This window comes from Pleurodeles waltl, chromosome 10 (assembly GCF_031143425.1).
Source record: "Pleurodeles waltl isolate 20211129_DDA chromosome 10, aPleWal1.hap1.20221129, whole genome shotgun sequence".
Taxonomy (NCBI): domain Eukaryota; kingdom Metazoa; phylum Chordata; class Amphibia; order Caudata; family Salamandridae; genus Pleurodeles; species Pleurodeles waltl.
In genome coordinates, this window is record NC_090449.1 from 224,317,533 (window position 1) to 224,338,660 (window position 21,128).

At 43.1% G+C, this 21,128-nt stretch overlaps 1 protein-coding gene across 2 annotated transcripts in view; it reads left to right on the forward strand.

Moving 5' to 3' along the window:
* Positions 1-21,128, forward strand: part of PDXDC1 (pyridoxal dependent decarboxylase domain containing 1) — a 268,743-nt gene that overhangs the window by 133,094 nt on the left and 114,521 nt on the right. For both annotated transcript variants that reach the window (XM_069210219.1, XM_069210220.1), the window contains exons 11-12: positions 7,735-7,836; positions 8,235-8,360. In XM_069210219.1, coding sequence (XP_069066320.1) covers positions 7,735-7,836; positions 8,235-8,360 — 228 coding nt within the window. The remainder of the gene's footprint in view (positions 1-7,734; positions 7,837-8,234; positions 8,361-21,128) is intronic.

Here is a 21,128-nt window from a genome sequence, read left to right on the forward strand (position 1 = left end):
AACAACTAAAGACACGGTTTCGGTGCCAAAACACCCGGCAACCGAGCCAAAAACCAGTTCCTACTCAGAGGAACAATCACTGTCCTCCCAACTAAAAAGACACAGATTTGAGGAGGAATTACAAACTACAGAGGTAGATCACACGCAAAAGCGGATCTTTATCCAAAGGGGTACAGGGAAAATCAGCACTCTTCCCCCAATCAGAAGGAAAAGGAAACTTGACTTCCAGCAACAAGACAAGCCACCACAAGCAAAGGTGGTAAAGAGGGTAACTCCACCACCCTCTCCACCACAGTCAACTCATGTATCACCGGCACAGACTCCACCACAATCACCAGCTCATGAGCCAGGATGATCAGGCAGCATGGGACCTCTATGATGCTCCAGTATCGGACAATAGTCCAGAGTCGTACCCAACTAAACCCTCACCACCTGAGGACAGTACAGCATATGCACAGGTGGTAGATAGGGCAGCCGAATTTCATAATGTATCTCTACATTCGGAGCCTATTGAGGATGACTTCCTCTTTAACACCCTGTCCTCCACCCACAGCAATTATCAAAGCCTTCCCATGCTCCCGGGAATGCTAAGGCACGCTAAACAGATTTTCAAGGAGCCTGTTAAAAGCAGAGCAATAACTCCAAAGGTGGAGAAAAAATACAAGGCACCGCCCACAGACCCTGCTTTTATTACATCACAACTGACACCAGATTCAGTAGTCGTAGGAGCAGCTCGTAAAAGAGCCAACTCGCAGACATCAGGCGACGCACCACCTCCGGACAAGGAGAGCCGCAAGTTTGATGCAGCTGGGAAAAGGGTTGCAGCACAAGCTGCAAATCAGTGGCGCATCGCCAACTCGCAAGCACTCCTAGCGCGATACAACAGGGCCCATTGGGACGAGATGCAGCATCTCATCGAGCACCTCCCCAAAGAATTCCAGAAACGAGCGAAACAAGTGGTTGAAGAGGGGCAAAATATCTCCAACAACCAAATACGTTCTTCTATGGATGCAGCAGATACAGCTGCAAGAACAATAAATACTGCTGTGACAATAAGGAGGCACGCATGGCTGCGCACATCTGGCTTCAAACCTGAGATACAACAGGCAGTGCTCAATATGCCGTTCAATGAACAGCAATTGTTTGGCCCAGAAGTGGACACTGCAATTGAAAAATTAAAGAAGGACACTGACACAGCCAAAGCCATGGGCGCACTCTATTCCCCGCAGGGCAGAGGCACATTTGGCACATTTCGCAAAACAACTTTCAGAGGAGGGTTTCGATGTCAAGCCACAGAAGCCAGTACCTCACAAACAAGACCACCTACCTACCAGGGACAATATCATAGGGGGGGCTTTCGAGGCCAATACAGAGGGGGCCAATTCCCAAGAAACCGGGGAAAGTTTCAGGGTCCCAAAACCCCTCAAAATAAACAGTGACTCACAGGTCACACAACACCAGTGGGGGGAAGACTAAGCCAGTTCCACAAATCATGGGAGGAAATAACAACAGACACTTGGGTCTTAGCAATTATCCAACATGGTTATTGCATAGAATTTCTCCAACTCCCTCCAAACGTCCCACCGAAAACACACAATATGTCAAAACAGCATATAGACCTTCTAGGACTAGAAGTTCAAGCATTACTGCAAAAAGACGCAATAGAATTAGTACCAAAAACACAAAAGAACACAGGAGTTTACTCACTGTACTTTCTAATACCGAAAAAGGACAAAAGTCTGAGACCAATATTAGATCTCAGAACACTAAACACCTACATCAAATCAGACCACTTTCACATGGTCACGTTACAAGACGTAATACCACTACTGAAACAGCAAGACTACATGACAATGTTAGATCTAAAAGACGCGTATTTCCATATACCGATACATCCCTCGCACAGGAAATACCTAAGGTTCGTATTCAAAGGAATACATTACCAATTCAAAGTGTTGCCTTTCGGAATAACAACAGCACCAAGAGTCTTTACAAAATGTCTAGCAGTAGTAGCTGCACATATCAGGAGGCAGCAAATACACGTGTTCCCGTACCTAGACGATTGGTTAATCAAAACCAACTCGCTAACAAAGTGTTCACACCACACAGATTGTTATACAAACCCTTTACAAACTGGGTTTCTCCATCAACTATGCAAAGTCACACCTTTTGCCGTGTCAAACACAGCAATACTTAGGAGCGACAATCAACACAACAAAAGGGATAGCCACTCCAAGTCCACAAAGGGTTCAAAATTTTCACAAGGTGATACAGGCTATGTATCCAACACAAAAGATACACGCAAAGATGGTATTAAAACTCCTAGGCATGATGTCCTCATGCATAGCCATTGTCCCAAACGCAAGATTGCACATGCGGCCCTTACAACAGTGCCTAGCATCACAATGGTCACATGCACAGGGTCAACTTCTAGATCTGGTGTTGATAGACCGCTAAACATACATCTCGCTTCTATGGTGGAACAGTACAAATTTAAACAAAGGGCGGCCTTTCCAAGACCCAGTGCCACAATACGTGATAACAACAGATGCTTCCATGACAGGGTGGGGAGCACACCTCAATGAACACAGCATCCAAGGACAATGGGACGTACATCAAAGAAAGTTTCATATAAATCACCTAGAATTGTTAGCAGTATTTCTAGCGTTGAAAGCATTCCAACCAATGATAACCCACAAATACATTCTTGTCAAAACAGACAACATGACGACAATGTATTATTTAAACAAACAGGGGGGAACACACTCGACACAGTTGTGTCTCCTAACACAAAAAATATGGCATTGGGCAATTCACAACCACATTCGCCTAATAGCACAGTTTATTCCAGGGATCCAGAACCAGCTAGCAGACAATCTCTTTCGGGATCACCAACAGGTCCACGAATGGGAAATTCACCCCCACATCCTGAACACTTACTTCCAAATTTGGGGAACACCTCAAATAGATCTATTTGCAACAAAAGAAAACGCAAAATGCCAAAACTTTGCATCCAGGTACCCACACCGGCAATCTCAAGGCAATGCTCCATGGATGAATTGGTCAGGGATATTTGCGTACGCTTTTCCCCCTCTCCCTCTCCTTCCATATCTAGTAAACAGATTGAGCCAAAACAAACTCAAACACATACTAATAGCACCAACATGGGCAAGACAACCTTGGTATACCACACTACTAGACCTGTCAGTAGTACCTCATGTCAAACTACCTAACAGGCCAGATCTGTTAACACAACACAAACAACAGATCAGGCATCCAAACCCAGCATCGCTGAATCTAGCAATTTGGCTCCTGAAATCCTAGAATTTGGACACTTAAACCTCACACAAGAGTGTATGGAGGTCATAAAACAAGCTAGAAGACCATCCACTAGACACTGCTATGCAAGTAAATGGAAAAGATTTGTTTGTTACTGCCATAATAATCAAGTCCAACCATTGCATGCATCTCCAAAAGATGTAGTAGGATATTTACTACATTTACAAAAATCAAATCTAGCTTTCTCTTCCATAAAAATACATCTTGCAGCAATATCTGCTTACCTGCAGATTACTCATTCAACTTCCCTATTTAGAATACCTGTCATTAAAGCGTTTATGGAGGGCCTAAAGAGAATTATACCACCAAGGAACCTCAACATTGTCTTGACAAGGCTCATGGGTCCACCTTTCGAACCCATGCATTCTTGTAAAATGCAATACTTAACGTGGAAAGTTGCATTTCTCATTGCCATCACATCTCTAAGAAGAGTAAGTGAAATACAGGCGTTTACCATACAAGAACCATTTATTCAAATACACAAAAATAAGGTCGTTCTAAGAACAAATCCAAAATTCTTACCAAAGGTTATCTCACCGTTCCACTTAAACCAAACAGTGGAATTACCAGTGTTCTTCCCACAGCCAGATTCAATAGCTGAAAGAGCACTACATACATTAGACATCAAGAGAGCGCTAATGTACTACATTGACAGGACAAAAGAAATTAGGAAGACAAAACAACTATTTATTGCCTTCCAAAAACCTCATACAGGAAATCCAATTTCAAAACAAGGTATCGCCAGATGGATAGTAAAGTGCATCCAAACCTGCTATCTTAAAGCAAAGAGAGAACTGCCTATTACACCAAAGGCACACTCAACCAGAAAGAAAGGTGCTACTATGGCCTTTCTAGGAAATATTCCAATGACCGAAATATGTAAGGCAGCAACATGGTCTACGCCTCATACATTTACTAAACACTACTGTGTAGATGTGTTATCTGCACAACAGGCCACAGTATGTCAAGCCGTACTAAGAACTTTATTTCAAACTACTTCCACTCCTACAGGCTGAACCACCGCTTTTGGGGAGATAACTGCTTACTAGTCTATGCACAGCATGTGTATCTGCAGCTACACATGCCACCGAACGGAAAATGTCACTTACCCAGTGTACATCTGTTCGTGGCATTAGTCGCTGCAGATTCACATGCGCCCACCCTCCTCCCCGGGAGCCTGTAGCCGTTTAGAAGTAGATCTTGAACATTTGTACATTTGTAAATATATTACATTAAACCTTCATTTTGTACATACGTATTTATTCCATTGCATGGGCACTATTATTAGCATACACAACTCCTACCTCACCCTCTGCGCGGAAAACAATCTAAGATGGAGTCGACGTCCATGCGCAATGGAACCGAAGTGGGAGGAGTCCCTCGGTCTCGTGACTCGAAAAGACTTCTTCGAAGAAAAACAACTTGTAACACTCCGACCCAACACCAGACGGCGGACTATGCACAGCATGTGAATCTGCAGCGACTAATGCCACGAACAGATGTACACTGGGTAAGTGACATTTTCCTTATAACTTAGACTCCGTACAGAGTTCATTTTACTAGTAATATAAAGAAAATTTCGAATTAAATGCACCGCGCAGTCTCTATAAAATATGATTTTATTGTAACTTTTCTACTTTAGAAACCCCCGCTCTCAGCATTATTCGATCCCAACACCCTTAAAACAGACCACTTAAAAAGGTTTTAAAAAAATTAATTAAATAAACAAAGGTTTTTTATAAGAAGCAAAGTGCCAGATGTGAAGTTCTAATATTCCTTAACATAGCAATCCTTGCATTCGTTTGCCAAACCAGAATCCTCTGTACAGCTCAATTTTAAAGTAAAAATATTCCATACCAATAAAAAAAGACTTTGTGGGAAGGACAAAGCACCTGTTGCATACGCCTTATATTCTAACACATCATCTTCCATACAGCTTAATTTAGCTGTTAGAAAAACAAGACTTTATGTGCAGATTCTTATGTTCCCCCTATGCCTCTAATTCGCTTACCTTTACATAGTTTTAATAAAATGAAAGGCTTTAGATGGCAACAAACTATTTTAGGTAGACTATTTTGTCCATTACAGTGTCCAGAAATGTGCCATAGTGTCTTTTGTTGTCACTGCTCTGCATAGGATCATCGGTTCCTTTACTCAACAAATCCACAGTTCTCTAAAAACTGGAAGCAATATTTTTTTTTCTTACTTGACCAAACATTGTGCTAAATATAACCAAGTGTGCAAAAAACAGGGTATTCCATTGGTAGAAAGGACATAGATGTAGTATTTTGATCATAGTCACATGATTTTCAACTATCAGCTTCCATGCGATAAGAAGCAGAACCTTGCCCAATCTAAACCTCAGCATCCATCTTGTTACTGTACATCTTTTTACGTTTTTCAGATATGGTTGTACGGTAAATGAGTAGTCTGTATCCAAAAGGTGAAACCGTGGAGGTCTTGTACTACAATCCTCTAAATCCTTTGCTTTAGCCTCTGATCTACACCATTTTGTTATAACTTGCTTCCTCCTTTGTGTGATCCATCACTCACCTCTACACTTTGTCAGCATCTAGGTCTGCCAATATTATTTTTATATTTTCCATCCTTTGGAATTTGGTCTTTTAGCTGTAAGTGCTCTTTAATCAGTTACCTTAGCAAGCCACCTGCTACTTTCAAGATATTGTACCAGTAGTCTGAAACTCATCTTCATTAGGTCAAGCTCAAGTCTTAATACAGTACTGACAGAGCCTCTTGATAAGCTAAGCCAGTTTTTGAGATTATTAGTTTAAATTCTTTAGATTTGTTTACCACATTGTTTGGGGAGAATATTACATCCATACAGCAATAAGCTAGTTATTTTAGCGTTGTAAGGCCTCCCATAGAACTTTGAGTGACCTGAGACCTGGTGCAAAATCCAATTTCTTGAATTTTGCTGCAACTGCTTTCACTGTCTGTTCTTGTTGATCAGTGTGCGAGTTGAAATCTAAATCCTACTTAAAAACCAGAACATAATACTTGTATTCAGGCACAGTTTCCAGTAGTTCACCCCTGAGCCACTAACGAAGTGTAGATTTCCTATTCAAATGACGAGATAATATCATTATTTTCATTTTTGAGACATTAATAAATAAATAATTCCTATCACAATATTCTACAGAGGTATTTAGTAGCTATTTAAGGGCAATAGAGCATTTGGCATGTAAGTGGGTCATAGATCCATTGTTTTCAACTATCTCTCTTTTCCAGACGCCATCATTTAGTTGCTTTATCAATTTCAATAAGGCTGGTGAGATGTTTCGGTTTAAATTTTTTTCCCATAGGCGGTCACGATTTTTGATAATAAATGCCATAGATTGATCAATATATACTGCATAAATCTGTACCATTCTTTTGACGGTATAGTCCTCCACAGTTAATTTTAGGGCAAAGCGCCCATCCATCATGGAGAAGCCTTTCTGGTGGATAGGGGCTTTGTCCTAAATGGAGGGTATTCAGGTAACAGAGTCTGCGGTAACTAGGATTACAATAACATGAGTTTCTGATACTGGACTCCATCCTCCCATTATTGTTGAGGGACAACTCCTTGTGTGTCTGAGGTATTCATACATTTATTTTTACAGAAGCGAGGGATTGCGAGAAAGATTAAAATAGAAACACACTATAATTTGAAAAATTGAGAGCGGGAGGCAGCAGTGAAAGTCAAACAGCTCAAAAGAGGGTTCTTCTTAGATAACTTAATACACAACTGACTGTTACAGAAACGTGTTTGGGTAGCCGTATGATCCTGGTCAAGAAAGAAAAATATTTCAAAAAGTGGGTTCTACTAAGAAAGATTAATCTGCTGGTAGGGGTAGGAGATCCTCGGAGATGCCCAGTAAGGGGGAAGAAAGAGTAAAAGAAGTGGTAAACCCCTTAATAAAACACTTAAAGTGGGACTGAGTGTGTCTCTAACTTCTGTAACTCACATAACCAGCACCCGCCTTTCCTTGGTCCTGTATCTGTTCTGTGGGTGCCTCTGCTTCTGTCGGGTGTCAGCACCTTCTGCTGCCCCCTAAGATACTGCTCTACTGGATCGGCCCCCTAAGTTTGATTACTTCAACAGGGAAGGCCGTAGTCACTCCATGCAACAAATAATTCCACTATATAATAATGGAATGGAAACATTTGAGGTTTAAAAAAAACTATCAATGAGAAATACAAACTATATTTGCAGGTTTGAGCAGACAAATTGGACAATTTAAATGAGCTGAGTAAAACCGTAGAAGAGGTATACTAAATTAATACTGCCAGGAAAGCTCCACTTATGTTGAAAGTGCAAGTGGATTATAAATCTCTGTTGAAGACAGTGTTGATATTTTGGTTCTTTGACAGAACACTTCTTTCCCCTTACAGGCAGCAACCAAATGTGACAGCATGACTCTTACATTAGGACCCTGGCTTGGTCTCCCAGCAGTGCCTGCTGTAACTCTTTACAGACATGAGGATCCTTCTTTGGTAAGAATTGTTCTACAAATTAAGGATGTTTCTTGGTTTTGTTTTACATATAACTTGTTATCGTATCCCATTCAGTTTTTATCAGTCCATTTACTGATGTATTCATGAGCATGTTTGGTTTCTTTTAAGTCACACACGTAAACATGCTTCAGGTAAATGATAAGTTGTAAAAAGCCTTATAAAGTTTTGTTACTATTAAAATAAATCATCCTCTTGCATACACAATTTTGATTTCAGTCTTATTCTTTATTTTTCAAGCTTATCAGTTTGCATGCATTTAAACTGTAATTGGCGTGTTCACTAAACATTGAACAATGTCATATTTTGCACCGTTGGGACACCTCGATTATGACACATCTATGAAATTCTTTGAGTTAATGTTTGTTGTTATTTTATAGTCATTAGCTGCAGGTCTGACATCCAGTCAGCCCGTGGAAAAGCTTCGTGCTCTGCCGTTGTGGTTGTCCTTGCAGTACCTCGGCCATGATGGTATAGTTGAAAAAATAAAGCACGCCTCCCAGCTGGTATGTAATATTTCCATTGTGTATATGTCTTAAATATGCATTCTTCTGTCAACACATTTTTTTTTTTGCACAAAGCATATTGAATCCTCTTGTATTCAGAATGTTATAATTATTAGAGAAACATATGATGGCAACTCTAATCTGATATTTCAAAATTGATTTGATTGTACATTTATCAACCAATTAGAGTGTACATTTACACTTCAAAGGTTATTCTAATATAAAATATGCTGTAATTTGCCATACATTGCTTTGCCTTTGAAAAGTAAAATGACATTTGGGATAATTGCATTAACATTTCTTTGTTGCAGCACAAGGGTTGTCACTTTTGACAGTGCAATATTCCTGCCTGTCATAGATATTCCTCTGTCAAAACTCCTCCTCTTCCCTGCATTAAGATAAGTTAGGGGCGAGCTGAAATGAGTTTTTCTGTCATTCCCTGAATAAGATGTAGTCTTATTACACCCTCAATACAGTAGTCAGTTTGTTACTCGCTGTGGAATCCTGGGCACTCATGAGTCTGCCTGCTTGTTAGAAGTACTTCTATATCCTTTGATTGATCAAGTGTGCAGCAGTTAAATCACAGGATCCATTTCACTCTTGGTAGGGGTCTCTTTCTCTAGCTATCCAAGATTTTTGTATCACTATATGTTGTACTTTAACTTTGAACATCGTTGCTCTGATGGATACATCTACCTGCAGATTCGTCACCTGTGGAACGATACCCAGGCATCAGACTAGATCCTGAAAACCTAACTTCCGGTGCCGAATTTCAGCTTCGATGTCTGATGAATTTTCCTCCAGTAAAAGTTTGAAAAGCAGTAGCATGTCACCTCCAAAGAAATCATTTTTTAATCCGTGTAGGGATTGTGAAGTACAGACATCCATCACGGACCCCCACTCTGTTTGTTGATGGTGCTTGGGCTCTGAACTGTACCTCCTACCTCAGCATGAACTCCCGAGGCCATAAAAAGCGGGAGGCCAAACTGTTTGATGCCATTCATGGACGACTTTCAGCAGCATTCTAAACATCATTCCCATTCTCCTTCTTGTTCATCCACCAAGCGCAGAAAGCACAATAAAAAAAATCGAAGAAGAACTCCAAAGATAAGTCACCCAGACGATCTCTGACCTCCTACTGGACATTTGTCCTTGGAGCTGGAGTTAGTTGAGATTCTGACCGAGGATCCTTCACGCAGCCCTGCTCCTCCATTGGGACCATCTTCTGATAGATCTCCATTGCGCTTGTAGATTTCTGTGCCAGCTCCTTTGCCTGAGCCTTCGACACTGCAGTTCTCAAATTCCCAGCATGGGGCTCAGATTTAGCACCATTCCTCAATGCCATGTACTACATCTTTGCCAAGAGAGTCAATGCTATACGGGCCCCTCTCTGTCTCGAGGGTTCCACCACGGCTCCTGATGTTTCTGCCACTTCAACCAGCACTGCACTTTTGGATCCGGCACCATCGCTGCCCTGCTTTTATTCGGTGCTTTGATTTTCAACACTGCAACTACCATCATGGCCAGTGCCACCGCTTCCACTACTGCCTCCAGCACCAGATACAGAGTCACTGGCGCCTCAGACAGACATCAAACCCTTTGTTCATTACCACAGAGAAGCACAGAGGCTGATGGAAGAGAAGGCGTACCGAGCACGGATCCATAAAATATTTAGCATGAACTCTGATCCAGGGGAAGGCTTGCTTCGTGGAGAGCAGGTACAGGACCCCTGCAAAACTTTCATTGGCTAGTGGCTTGAATGCCTCACCAGGTTTGTCAACGGACTCCCCTGCTGGGCCACCAACACCCGAGGTCAAGTCCCTCCACAAAATCATGCTGAAGCTGGCAGAGGACTTTGATTTAGTGCAAGGCAGCACTCTTACGCTATCACCAGCAAAAGAGACACTTAGAAAAAAGCAGTAGGGAACCACATTATAGGAAGCTCCAACAGTTGCAACAAGATTTTCTCAACCATCAAGGACTACACCTCGCCCTCAACAACATCACTACTTCCTAATAACACTGTGTAAACCTATCCAACTTCTTCCACTACAAAATTGCAAACATCTACAGCAACTTCACACCCAACCCATCCCCAGAGAACTCATCACCAACCTACTCACCATCAACCAAGACGGCCACCTGACCGGATGGACTACCCTCACCAGAAACAAGAAAATAGACCATCCATTCAGGAGACCCAGCAGATCCTTTACCTCACCACATCTACACCCTGGGAACATCACCAATCAGCACCACCCTGAACTACATTATCAACACCTCCATGACATTGCCACTTTCCCGATGAATGAAAACTTGTTGAAATTAACACCCTACTCAAGAAGCGTACAGCCAACCTGAATCAACTGAGCAACTTCCGACCCATCTCCTTGCTGTTCTGTCCAGCCAAAGTGATTAGGAAGACCATCAGCAAGCAACTCCCAACCCACCACAAGCGGCAACAGCTTCTAGACGACACCCAATCAGGATTCAGAAAGATCTCCAGTATGGAAACAGCACCTATCGCGTCCACCAGTGACATTCAAATTATTCTTGACTGTGTGGAAACAGCAGCCCTTATCTAGCTCGACCTCTACACAGCCTTTAACTCTGTCTCCCACAACACCCTCATCAAAAGACTACATAAGATTGACATACAAGGATCCGCACTCAAATGAGTCTGCTCCTTCCACACGGAAAGAACCAAGAGTCCGACTGCCACCTTTCACATCAGAGACTATGTCCTTGATATGTGGAGTCCCCAAAGGATCGCCCTTCAGCCCCACTCTTTTCCACATATACGTGAAACCGATCAACATCATCAGATCAGAAGACTTAACCGTCACCTCATACACCAGTGCCATCCAACTCATCCTCTCCAAGATGGTCAAGACACCAACTTCAACAACTGCATGACCATGGTTGCAGACTGGATGCGAACCAGCTGCCTGAAACTCAACTCAGTCAAAACTGAAGTATTGGTGTTCGGCAACAAGACCTCCCTATGAGATTCCACTTAGTGGCTATTGAAGCTAGAACTAGCACCCACAGACCATGCAAGAAATTTAGGGTTAATGCTAGATGACAAGCTTAATATGACGACACAAGTCAATACAGTGAGCTTATCTGGACTTCACATCCTACGCATGCCTAGAAAAATTTTACAATAGTTCCCACAGAACACCAGACCGACCATCACAAAAGCACTCATTATCTCCAGGCTGAACTATGGCAACCCTGCCTATGCCAGAATCTCCAAACAGCTCCTACACAGACCATCCAGAATGCGGCCACAAGACTCATACTCAACCTCCCATGCCGCACCCAAATTACACCACACCTCAAGAAGCTTCACTGACTCCCAATTCACAAGCGCAACATATTCAAACTTCTCACACACACATACAAAGCCCTACACAACGCAGGTCCAGAAAACCTGACAGCCTCGTACACTTTCACCAGCATGCCAGACAGCTGTGCTCTGTCTCACTCCCACACACTCCCCATATCCGCAAAAGCACAGCTGGGTGGTCGCTCTTTCTCCTACATCTTACCTAAAACATGGAACAAGCTCCCTCAACATATCTGAGCTTCTTGCTATCTTCTTTAGTTCTGCAAGAAGCTGAAGACTTGTCTTTTCAGTTAATAACTGAGGGAGCCACACTCCTACACATCAGCCCAAGCCCCTGGATACCGTCACAGGTGACTAGCGTGCTACACAAACAGACATAAAATAACAAAACATTTACAGATGCCATCAGCAGAAGGTACCGCCAACCTTCTTACAGATGTCTTACTGCCCTCATCAGCCACATTGGAGCTTTTGAGCCCTTTCAGTGAGACGTTGCTGGCACTTGTCTTGGCGGCTTGGGAGAAGCCTTCGTCTACTCCAGCAGTAGACTGGCTTGTGGCCTGTGCAACCGCTCAGCACCAGGAGACCTGCCTTTCCTATCCACATACACATCACCTGAGAGCCTGGTTATCCAGGCTTCCTGCTCAAGTACTCAATTAGGTGGCCCCTTCCCTACAGTACCATCGACAGGGAGACCAACAGACTAGGGGTTTGGGGCAGGAAAGCCTTTTTGGCTGGTCGTATGGCCTTGTAATCATTGAATGCCAATTGCCTTTTGCCTGGTATCCCCATGCTTTGTGGGACGTGGACAAATGCTGCCACACATCAGTCCAGAGATGAAGGACCATTTTCAAGAAGTCATTGCCATTGGACGGAATGCTTAATTCTTCCGGTCACATTATTGAGTCAAATATTCATACGTCTGACTCTATTGCCTGGTCCATGGGGTCCTCCGTCTCAGTTTGACACCATGCTTGGCTTAGGACATCCAACTTATCTTCCAACGTCCAGTCCAACTTAATTAATTTTCCCTTTGATGGGGTGCACCTCTTCAGTGATGAGGCAGATTTGGCACTGGAGAGATTAAGAACAATAAGAGCCCCAACACATTCACTGGTCCTTCAGCTTTAATACCAGCCAAAGACTTTTGGTCCTTTCACAGCTTTTTTGGCTTTGGGAAAGGTTCCTTCTTTTGCTCCAGCAGCAACCTAACCAACCCTCTTCAGTACAAGGGTTATTACAGAGGACGAGGTGGTGGATCCATCTGGCAATCCGCCTCCTCCACCTCTTCCTCCCCTGTGCCTCCAAAAAGCAGGCCTAGTTTGTTTCTCCAATCCCACATGGAGTGTGTGAGAGGGCTGGTGTCCCTTCTGATTTCTTATGACCTGGAAGGCCATTCCTTCGGGCCAGTGGGTCCTTCAGATTATAGAAAAAGGCTACACCCTTCCTTTCCATCCCATCTTCACCACCTCCCGATCATTTACCCATTTTGCAACTAGACTGGCAGCTTTACTTTTGAACTGGCTCATGGAGCTAGTGCCAGACAGGTAAATCAAAGATTGCTACACACGTTATTTCCTGGTGCCCAAGCAAGACCGCACCTGCATCCTATTCCAGAGCTCCAAAACCAGTACTTCTTCCTCAGAAAGGAGAAGTTCAAAATGCGGGCCATAGCTCAAGTTCTACTGGCATTGGAGCTTGGAGACTGGATGGTGTTACTGGACCTGCCGGATGCATACTTCCACATCCCTATCCTGTGGTCCCATTGGAAGTACTTGCGATTTGTGGTGGGTTCTATGCTCCACCAATTTGCATTCCTTCCCTTTGGGTTGAAATCAGCACCTCAAGTCTTTTCCAAGGAGCTTTCAACCCATCTCGGAAGGTTGGGAGTGATGATTTTCCTGATCCTGCACAATAGGGTCTTCAAAGCCAGCTCGCCAGAGATGGCGTTCCACCACCTGCGGACAAAGATGTCTGTGTTTTTCAGCCTGGGTTTTCAGTTAATAAGCTCATATCTCACTTGCATCCCTCCCAATGCCTCCAGTGCATAGAGTTCGTACTGGCAACACCCTTCTTTGCACCTTTCCTCCTCTACAGAGGATCACAGACATTCAGGAGATGATTCCATCTTTCAGATCAGATACAAGAGTTCCAGTCCTGCGAGCCTTGTGATTCCTAGGTCTGCTGGCTTCCTGCATTCTGCTAGTCACTGCCATAAGTTTGCATACAAGGGCCCTGCGGTGGTGCTTCTGCAGGCAGTGGCTATAGTACACATATCAGATTCCATTGTGATCGCTTCCAGGGCTGCAGCAGATGTGGCTTGGTGAGGGAACGAGCAAACCTGACATACAGGATGGCCTTTTCTTACCCTCCGGCAGTGACTACAGTAGTGACAGATGCTTTCACCTTGGTGTGGGGCGCTCATCTGGAGATCAGGAGCCTCTGGTCTCCGTAGGAGCAGGTTCTTCACATCAATGTGCTAGAATTTCAGGCAATCCGGCTAACACTAAAGGCCTTCCTCCCCTCCATCATAGGTCAGTCTGTCCACATTTTGAATGGACAACACAACTACGATGTGGGATGTGAACAAGCAAGGTGGAGTAGGATCTCGCCTGCTTTTTCTAGAAGCATTGAGTCTGTAGTCTTGGGCATACCTCCAAGAGATCTGGATTACTGCCAGTCACCTAGCGTGATCTCTGAATGTCAGTCTGAGCCAGCATCATCTTGCCGATCACAAGTGGTGTCTTCTACCAGAGAAAGTCCAGTGCATTTTCGCCAGGTGTCCGCTTCTCAGGTGGACTTTTTTGTCGTTGACGAAAATGCTCGGTGCCATCAATTTTGCGCCCTCCAGTATCTGTTGAGGGGAGCCTTGAGGGACGCGTTTCAGTTGAAGAGGAACTTTCACCTGCATTATGCATTACACCATAGCCTTGAATTCTTGGGTTCTGAGAAAGATTTGCCAAGACTGGACCCAAATCATTCTTGTAGCCCCGGAGTGGCTGAAAAGGGTGTGGTACACAGACCTTCTGCCCTTTGCCACGTGGACTCCATTCTGCCTTCCATTCAGGCCAGACCACCTCTCCCAGTCGGGGAGGAATGGTTCTGCACCCCCAATCACCAATGCCTCCAACTACATGCTGGTGGATTAAGCAAGGACAACTGAACTTTTTTCAGTTGCTACCGGAAACATTTTTTGAAACCCATATTTTGACCCTCAAATCCCCTATATCACACCCCAGAGGGGTCAGAGTACCGGCACCCTGACCCCTTGTGCTACTTTTCATTTTGTTTTTCAGGCCCAGGGACCGTCTTTGGGCACCTTATAATGGCAGTCGCAATTTTGTTCAGGTTATGGCCAGCCAATTACAGCACTTCTATTTGCACACAAATTTGTGAAAAATTCACAAATATTTGCGAATTATTCACGATCTCAGATATACAAATGTATCTTTCTTTTAATATCTCAAAAACTACTGAGCGGATTTAGACCAAACAGCACAATGTGCATACTGACAGCTAGCTTTCTGCCAGATTTGGTGTAATTCCATCCAATGGTTCAGGCTGTAGTTGTGTTCTAACATCCTATGGGAATTAACATGGGAAACACAACTTTTATGACAACCCCTATTTCTCTGCCCCTGCTTGACGGATCCCCCAGAACTTTCTGTGTACAACAAGAATTACTGGCACACTTTGTTTTGCAACATTTCATGAAGATTCGTCAAAGGGTGCCAAAGATATTGGCAAGTAAAAAAAAAAAAAAACGTTTTCAATGGAAACATGATCCTAACTATAACTACCTTCAGGCAACTGCCAGTGGGTAATATATACACAATCTAACAATTGAGTTGATGCCAATGCGCATTATCACTCAGAGGAGGAGTCACTTGACCTTGTGACTCGAAAGACTTCTTCAAAGAAAAACATCTCGTCCAACTCCAGCCCAAACACTAGATTGCAGGCCTATGCAGAGCATGAGAAACTACAGCACTACATGCCACAAACAGATGCTTACAGGGTAAGTTACATATTCCTTTTATAATGTCCACCTGCAGCCAATGGAGCAATTTTATGGCTGATTTAATTTTGTTGTGCTTTCTCAGGTTAAGGTAGTCTAGTCACTGATTTTGAAGACTTTGCAGCTTGTCAATGAGGTTGTTTGGTGGGCCTCTGTAAATGGTTCTGTAATCTAGGCTAGTCCTATTAAGGGCTCTTTTGAAACCCACTCTTTTTAGTGGGAGTTGGAAGGTTTTCTGAAGTAAGGTCTGCTGTATGTTGATTCCATTGACCACTGTGTCAATTTTGAGAATGAACGAGCTCTAAATCAAAAGCTCTATACACTACATGCAAGGCAGATGGAGGAGCTCTTAGATTTGAAGTTCTTTTGAAATGCATTCAGCCTGCCTTGTCTAGCTCAAGATCAGATTGTCAGTCATGGTTGTGAAGCTGCTTCCACTGGTCTAATCTGAACTTGCTAACTCTGGCTGTAGGGAAATTATTATGAATTGATGGTTTGATCCTAAAGAAATCATTCAATTCTTTACTCCTTTTTTTCCTGAGCAAGAAATCGTGATTGTTGGACAAGAATTGTACACAGTGGCATATATGTTGCCACCAGCTCAAATGTTCAAGTACCCTGAAAATAAGTCTTGTTGCAGTAGTTCTACATTCACGTAGTACCTTTTGCATTGCTTAGGATATGCTATTTCAATGTTGACAGGAACATGTATGATCTGGAGCAATACAAGAACTGAATGCCTGGAAGTGTCTTGTCTTCCATTTTGATTTACCGGTTTGTTACGTGGCACTGATTACGTATAGTTCAAGTGCATATCTTCAAAATTGCTGAAAATCAGAAACGCCTTTTTGTAAAGATGAATAGCATCCAAATATAAAAAAAAATATTGAAACCACATGAACTGCTAATACAAAAACTACACTCAAAGGGTTCCTCATCCACCATCATCCTAGAGCAGGTCAACATTATTTAATTATACATTTTTGCATAGTCTGTATTTTTGCGGTATATATTTTCAAAGTCTTTAGTTTCATATAGAATCCTCTGCCATTGTGTATATGTGTGGCATTGAGACGAGTGGCTTGTCGCTCAAGAATGCAACAACCCACTAGGGTTCCTCTTGCATTGTATTGCAATATTTACATAGCACTTAACTATTCCTGTGTGGGGCACTGAAATGCCTGTCTGCATAGGTGAGGTTGGAAGTTGTTGTCTTAGTTTTGGCCCTGTGTTGGAAGTGCTTCCATGTCTTGCGTGATGATCACTGAGGTGCTGCTATCATGTTATGGGACACAGAACTTAGCAGTGTGGTCAGTGAAGAAGAGTGCAACACTCATCTTGGACGTCGAAAAAGCGCTTGATACACTATCTTGGGACTATCTGTTCCAAGTACTAGGCCGCATGGAAGATGGGAGGCGCCTTTTGGCCTATACCCGCCTATTGTACCATAACCCCTCATCTCGAGTCTGACTAGGTCTCTTGATCTCAGACTCTTTCCCAGTCTGGCAGGGTTCACGTCATGGCTGCCCACTATCCCCCTTTTGTTTGTCTTGACGATGGAACCAGTGGCAATTCATTTGTGAATGGAGGGTAGAGACTGGAGAATCCCATTAGCTGATCATATACATGTAACCTCAATGACATGTTAGTATACCATCGGGACGTACGTATGCCCCTTGTACCACTATACCACATACTGAAGGAGTTTGCTACCGTCTGGGGTCTCCATATAAACTGGGTCAAATCTGAGGTCTACCCCCTACACCTGGTTAAGCCCCCCCCCCCAATGTGTTGTTAAGCTAGGCCCCACACAACTTCAATGGAGTCCCGAAGTGCCCTGCTATCTTGGCATCCATCTTTACCATGCCCTGATGGATTTATATGGGGGCAACCTCCGTTACTCACTAGCAAGTATCAGGATACATGTGGCATTTTGGCAATCAGTCCCCATTGCTCCCATTGGTAGAGTAGCAGAATAGCGCTTATTAAGATGCTCATCCTCCCTAGGTTACTATATTACTTGGCAAATCTACCCATTGTCCCCTCCCAATGCCTTCCTTAAAGAACTTGACAATCTGATGGGAACAGTGATCTGGGGCAAACAGCGCCACAAAGTGGCAATTTCACAATTGCAACTCCCGACAGACCATGGTGGGCGGGGAGCCCTTATCTTTGAAGCCTATTTTCTGGCAGTACATCTACAGCAGCTGTCTCATTGGACAGCTGGCCGGTACATGGGTAAGACTATAGGCTGTTATGGCCTGTTACACGTGGCCACTTTTCTTGGCCTGTATGCTGTGAATACATCGAAATACTCTAAACAGGCCATGCTATGCTCCCAACATCCCTTTGGTGGGCCTTCCCCGCCCACCGGGTCACTACACAACATGATAGCTAGCGCAGTGGACAGCAAGCGACATCACCACGACTGGGGATTTATATTTGGACAGTCAGTCACTTACATTCGACCAGCTTGTCAGAGATTGCAATATACCACCATGGCAAAATTTTTACTTACCAACAACTGCGCGTCTTTATACAGACACTATGGGGGCCAATAGACACTGTACCACTGCCACACCCAGTCATTCAGACCATATACACCTTGGGCCCTGAACACCATCTTATAACCTGGCTGTACAGAGCTATGGTTTCTACCCTGGGCACTACCTTGACTCCACTCAGGAACCAGTGGGAGACGGACATTGTCAGAACATTAAGCGACAAAGAATGGGAGATGGCATTGTCCTATCCCAAAAGGATCTTCCATAAATCTTGTTTTAAGAATATCAAATTTCATCTTTTACATAGAGCATACTTAACACCAGCCCGCTTGAATAAATATTATCCAACGGCGCACTAAACATGTCCACGTTGCCCACACCAAGAAGCAGATCTCCATCATATGTTATGGGCCTGCCCGACGCTACAACTCTATTGGTCAGAAATACATGACACACTGAGAAAGGTCCTCGACCTGCCTAACCGCTACACCTGGGAGGCCTGTGCCCTCGGCATCTTTAAATGCAAAAAACACATAAAGTACACACTCACTTTGCGATTTTAGCGCTCCTGATAGCAATCTGAACACTCACCCTCCATTGATGATCTCCTGCCCTCCAACTGGTGGAGTCTGGGGGAGTGGGGCATGCGTAAATGGGGAGCAGCAGAGGAGGAAACCTTGGTAGAGACGAGGTATGTGGCCTTTGCCGACGTCCCATTTCCACACACTGAGCAACTATTCTCGCACACTTTAACCAAAGCATCCACGACGACACCAGACCACAATGAAACACATCTATCGACATCATAATAACCCTTCTATCTCTCTCTCTTCACAAACCCACTGTCATCCCTCTCTCCTCGCAGCCTGAAGGAACAGGCCCCCTTACGGTCCTGAGACCTCCACCCCTTCTCCGCTTTATAGCTTGGATCCTCAGAGCCCCCAGGCCACATGCCCAGCTCCCCATATTTTCACTCATTACAATATCAGTGCCTTTATAACATTACACCGAGACACGTCCTTAGGGACACAACTAATAGCTGTCAATCCCCCTTTCCCCCCTAGTTATGTTAGTTTAACTCTTAATGGCATACAACCTCCCACTCTTCTGGCATACATGCAACTCATAAGGTTATTAGGCACATATGGTTTTATACCATTTTACTCTGCATCACTCCAGTCTATAATTTAGCACCCGTTATCTCGCCAACAGACGAGTAAATATACTTTAATATTGCATGTCGAAATTCATAATTCATTTAGGTTTGATGTATGCTACAAAATCTGTTTACTTGTTCTCATAAAACAACAATAAAAATGTCAATAAAACAAAATGAAGAAGAGTGCAACAGAGGTGTACAGTTTATGGTTTCCAGGAGACTGGCAGCTTTGAACAGCTCTGCTGGTCCTTGTTTGGTATTTCCTATGATCATAGTTCACTATAGATGCACATTTCTCGAAAACGACTGAGAGGATTTAGACTAAATCACAAAAAGTAAGCTTTCTGAGTAAAGTTCTAAATTCCTTCTAAAGTTCGGTTAATTCAGTTCAACTGTTTGTTCTGTAACACAGCGCAACATTTCATATGGGAGTTAAGGTAGGAAATAACCCTTTTCTTGTCCCCTCCTCACTTGGCTGATCAGTGTGAAACTTTCCAGGGAGGAGCCGAGGTGAATGAACTTTTTTTCAAAAACACTCTTTTTATGGAAACTGTGAACTTACCAGTAGTACCTTTTATTATTTCTCAGTACAAATCAATAATTCTTGTGATTTGATTAAAAACCAAAAAGGCTTGGTATACATGTTATGAGCCCACCTGCCTTCAAGGTAGAATCCTTATTATTCTATTAAAATTATTTTATACAATGGTTGTTTTCTCTTTTTAAAAAGTTAACATTTTATTGCAAACATATGGCTACCATGATTAGACAGCTACATGTTTTCTTCTTTTTATGTTGTGCCGTAGAAAAAAAAACATAACCATTGCAGCAGATTGCGAAGGCTACCCATTGGCTTTGCCAGTGCTTGTTTGGATTATGCATAGTAGCTGTGTGGCTTTTCTTCAGTAACCATGATAGAAATTAAATCTCCAAATGTCGAAGCAGTAATGACTTATACTAGCACTCGCAGGTAAGATAATGGATAGATGCTAGTATGCACCCCTCACCTGAATGTAGCAGGTACATTACATGCATCTACCATGCATAGCGTGTATATTCTCAAGGAACAGGGAGTTTTACATCTAGACAACCATGAGTCTATGAACTATCAGCTCAAATAAGAGATAATGTAATGCATCTCCTTAAAGCTCACATGTTGCAGTACAGGAATGCATAGCAAATTCAAGAAATACTAAGTACAGTAGCATGCATGCTGACAACTTGTCTAGAACAGATAATTCAACATCATATATATCTTTAAAAAAAACTGGTGGTAAGCATTGAAGCAGTGGGAGGGCTTCTGTTAATTGCAGCAGATCACACAATTTAGCTCTTAACTCTCATGGATCTTCTTATGCAGTTCAGTGTCGGTCAAATAATTTTCCTCCAGTCATGAAGGTAATAGTGTAATGAACTTTGGGTCAGAAACTAATTGTTTGTGTTATGTATTCTCGAATCCAGGGGTGTCAACGTAGGTCCTGGAAAGCCAGGTTTATGCAGTTTTTCAGAATAACCACTATATAAATTAGTTATATTTAAATTAGCAGCCTTTGTGTTTTGCTGACGCTTATCTGCAAAACTGGTGGGTCTGTTAAAACTTTATAAGTTAGAGGGTAAATCTGCTCATAAAAGGGGGATATCTGAATTCTGATTGCTGAATCAACCTTTGCTGCTCTTTTGTTTGTCAGATACATAGCTATTTGAAATTTAACCATCTGTGAGTGGTTGGTTCTGT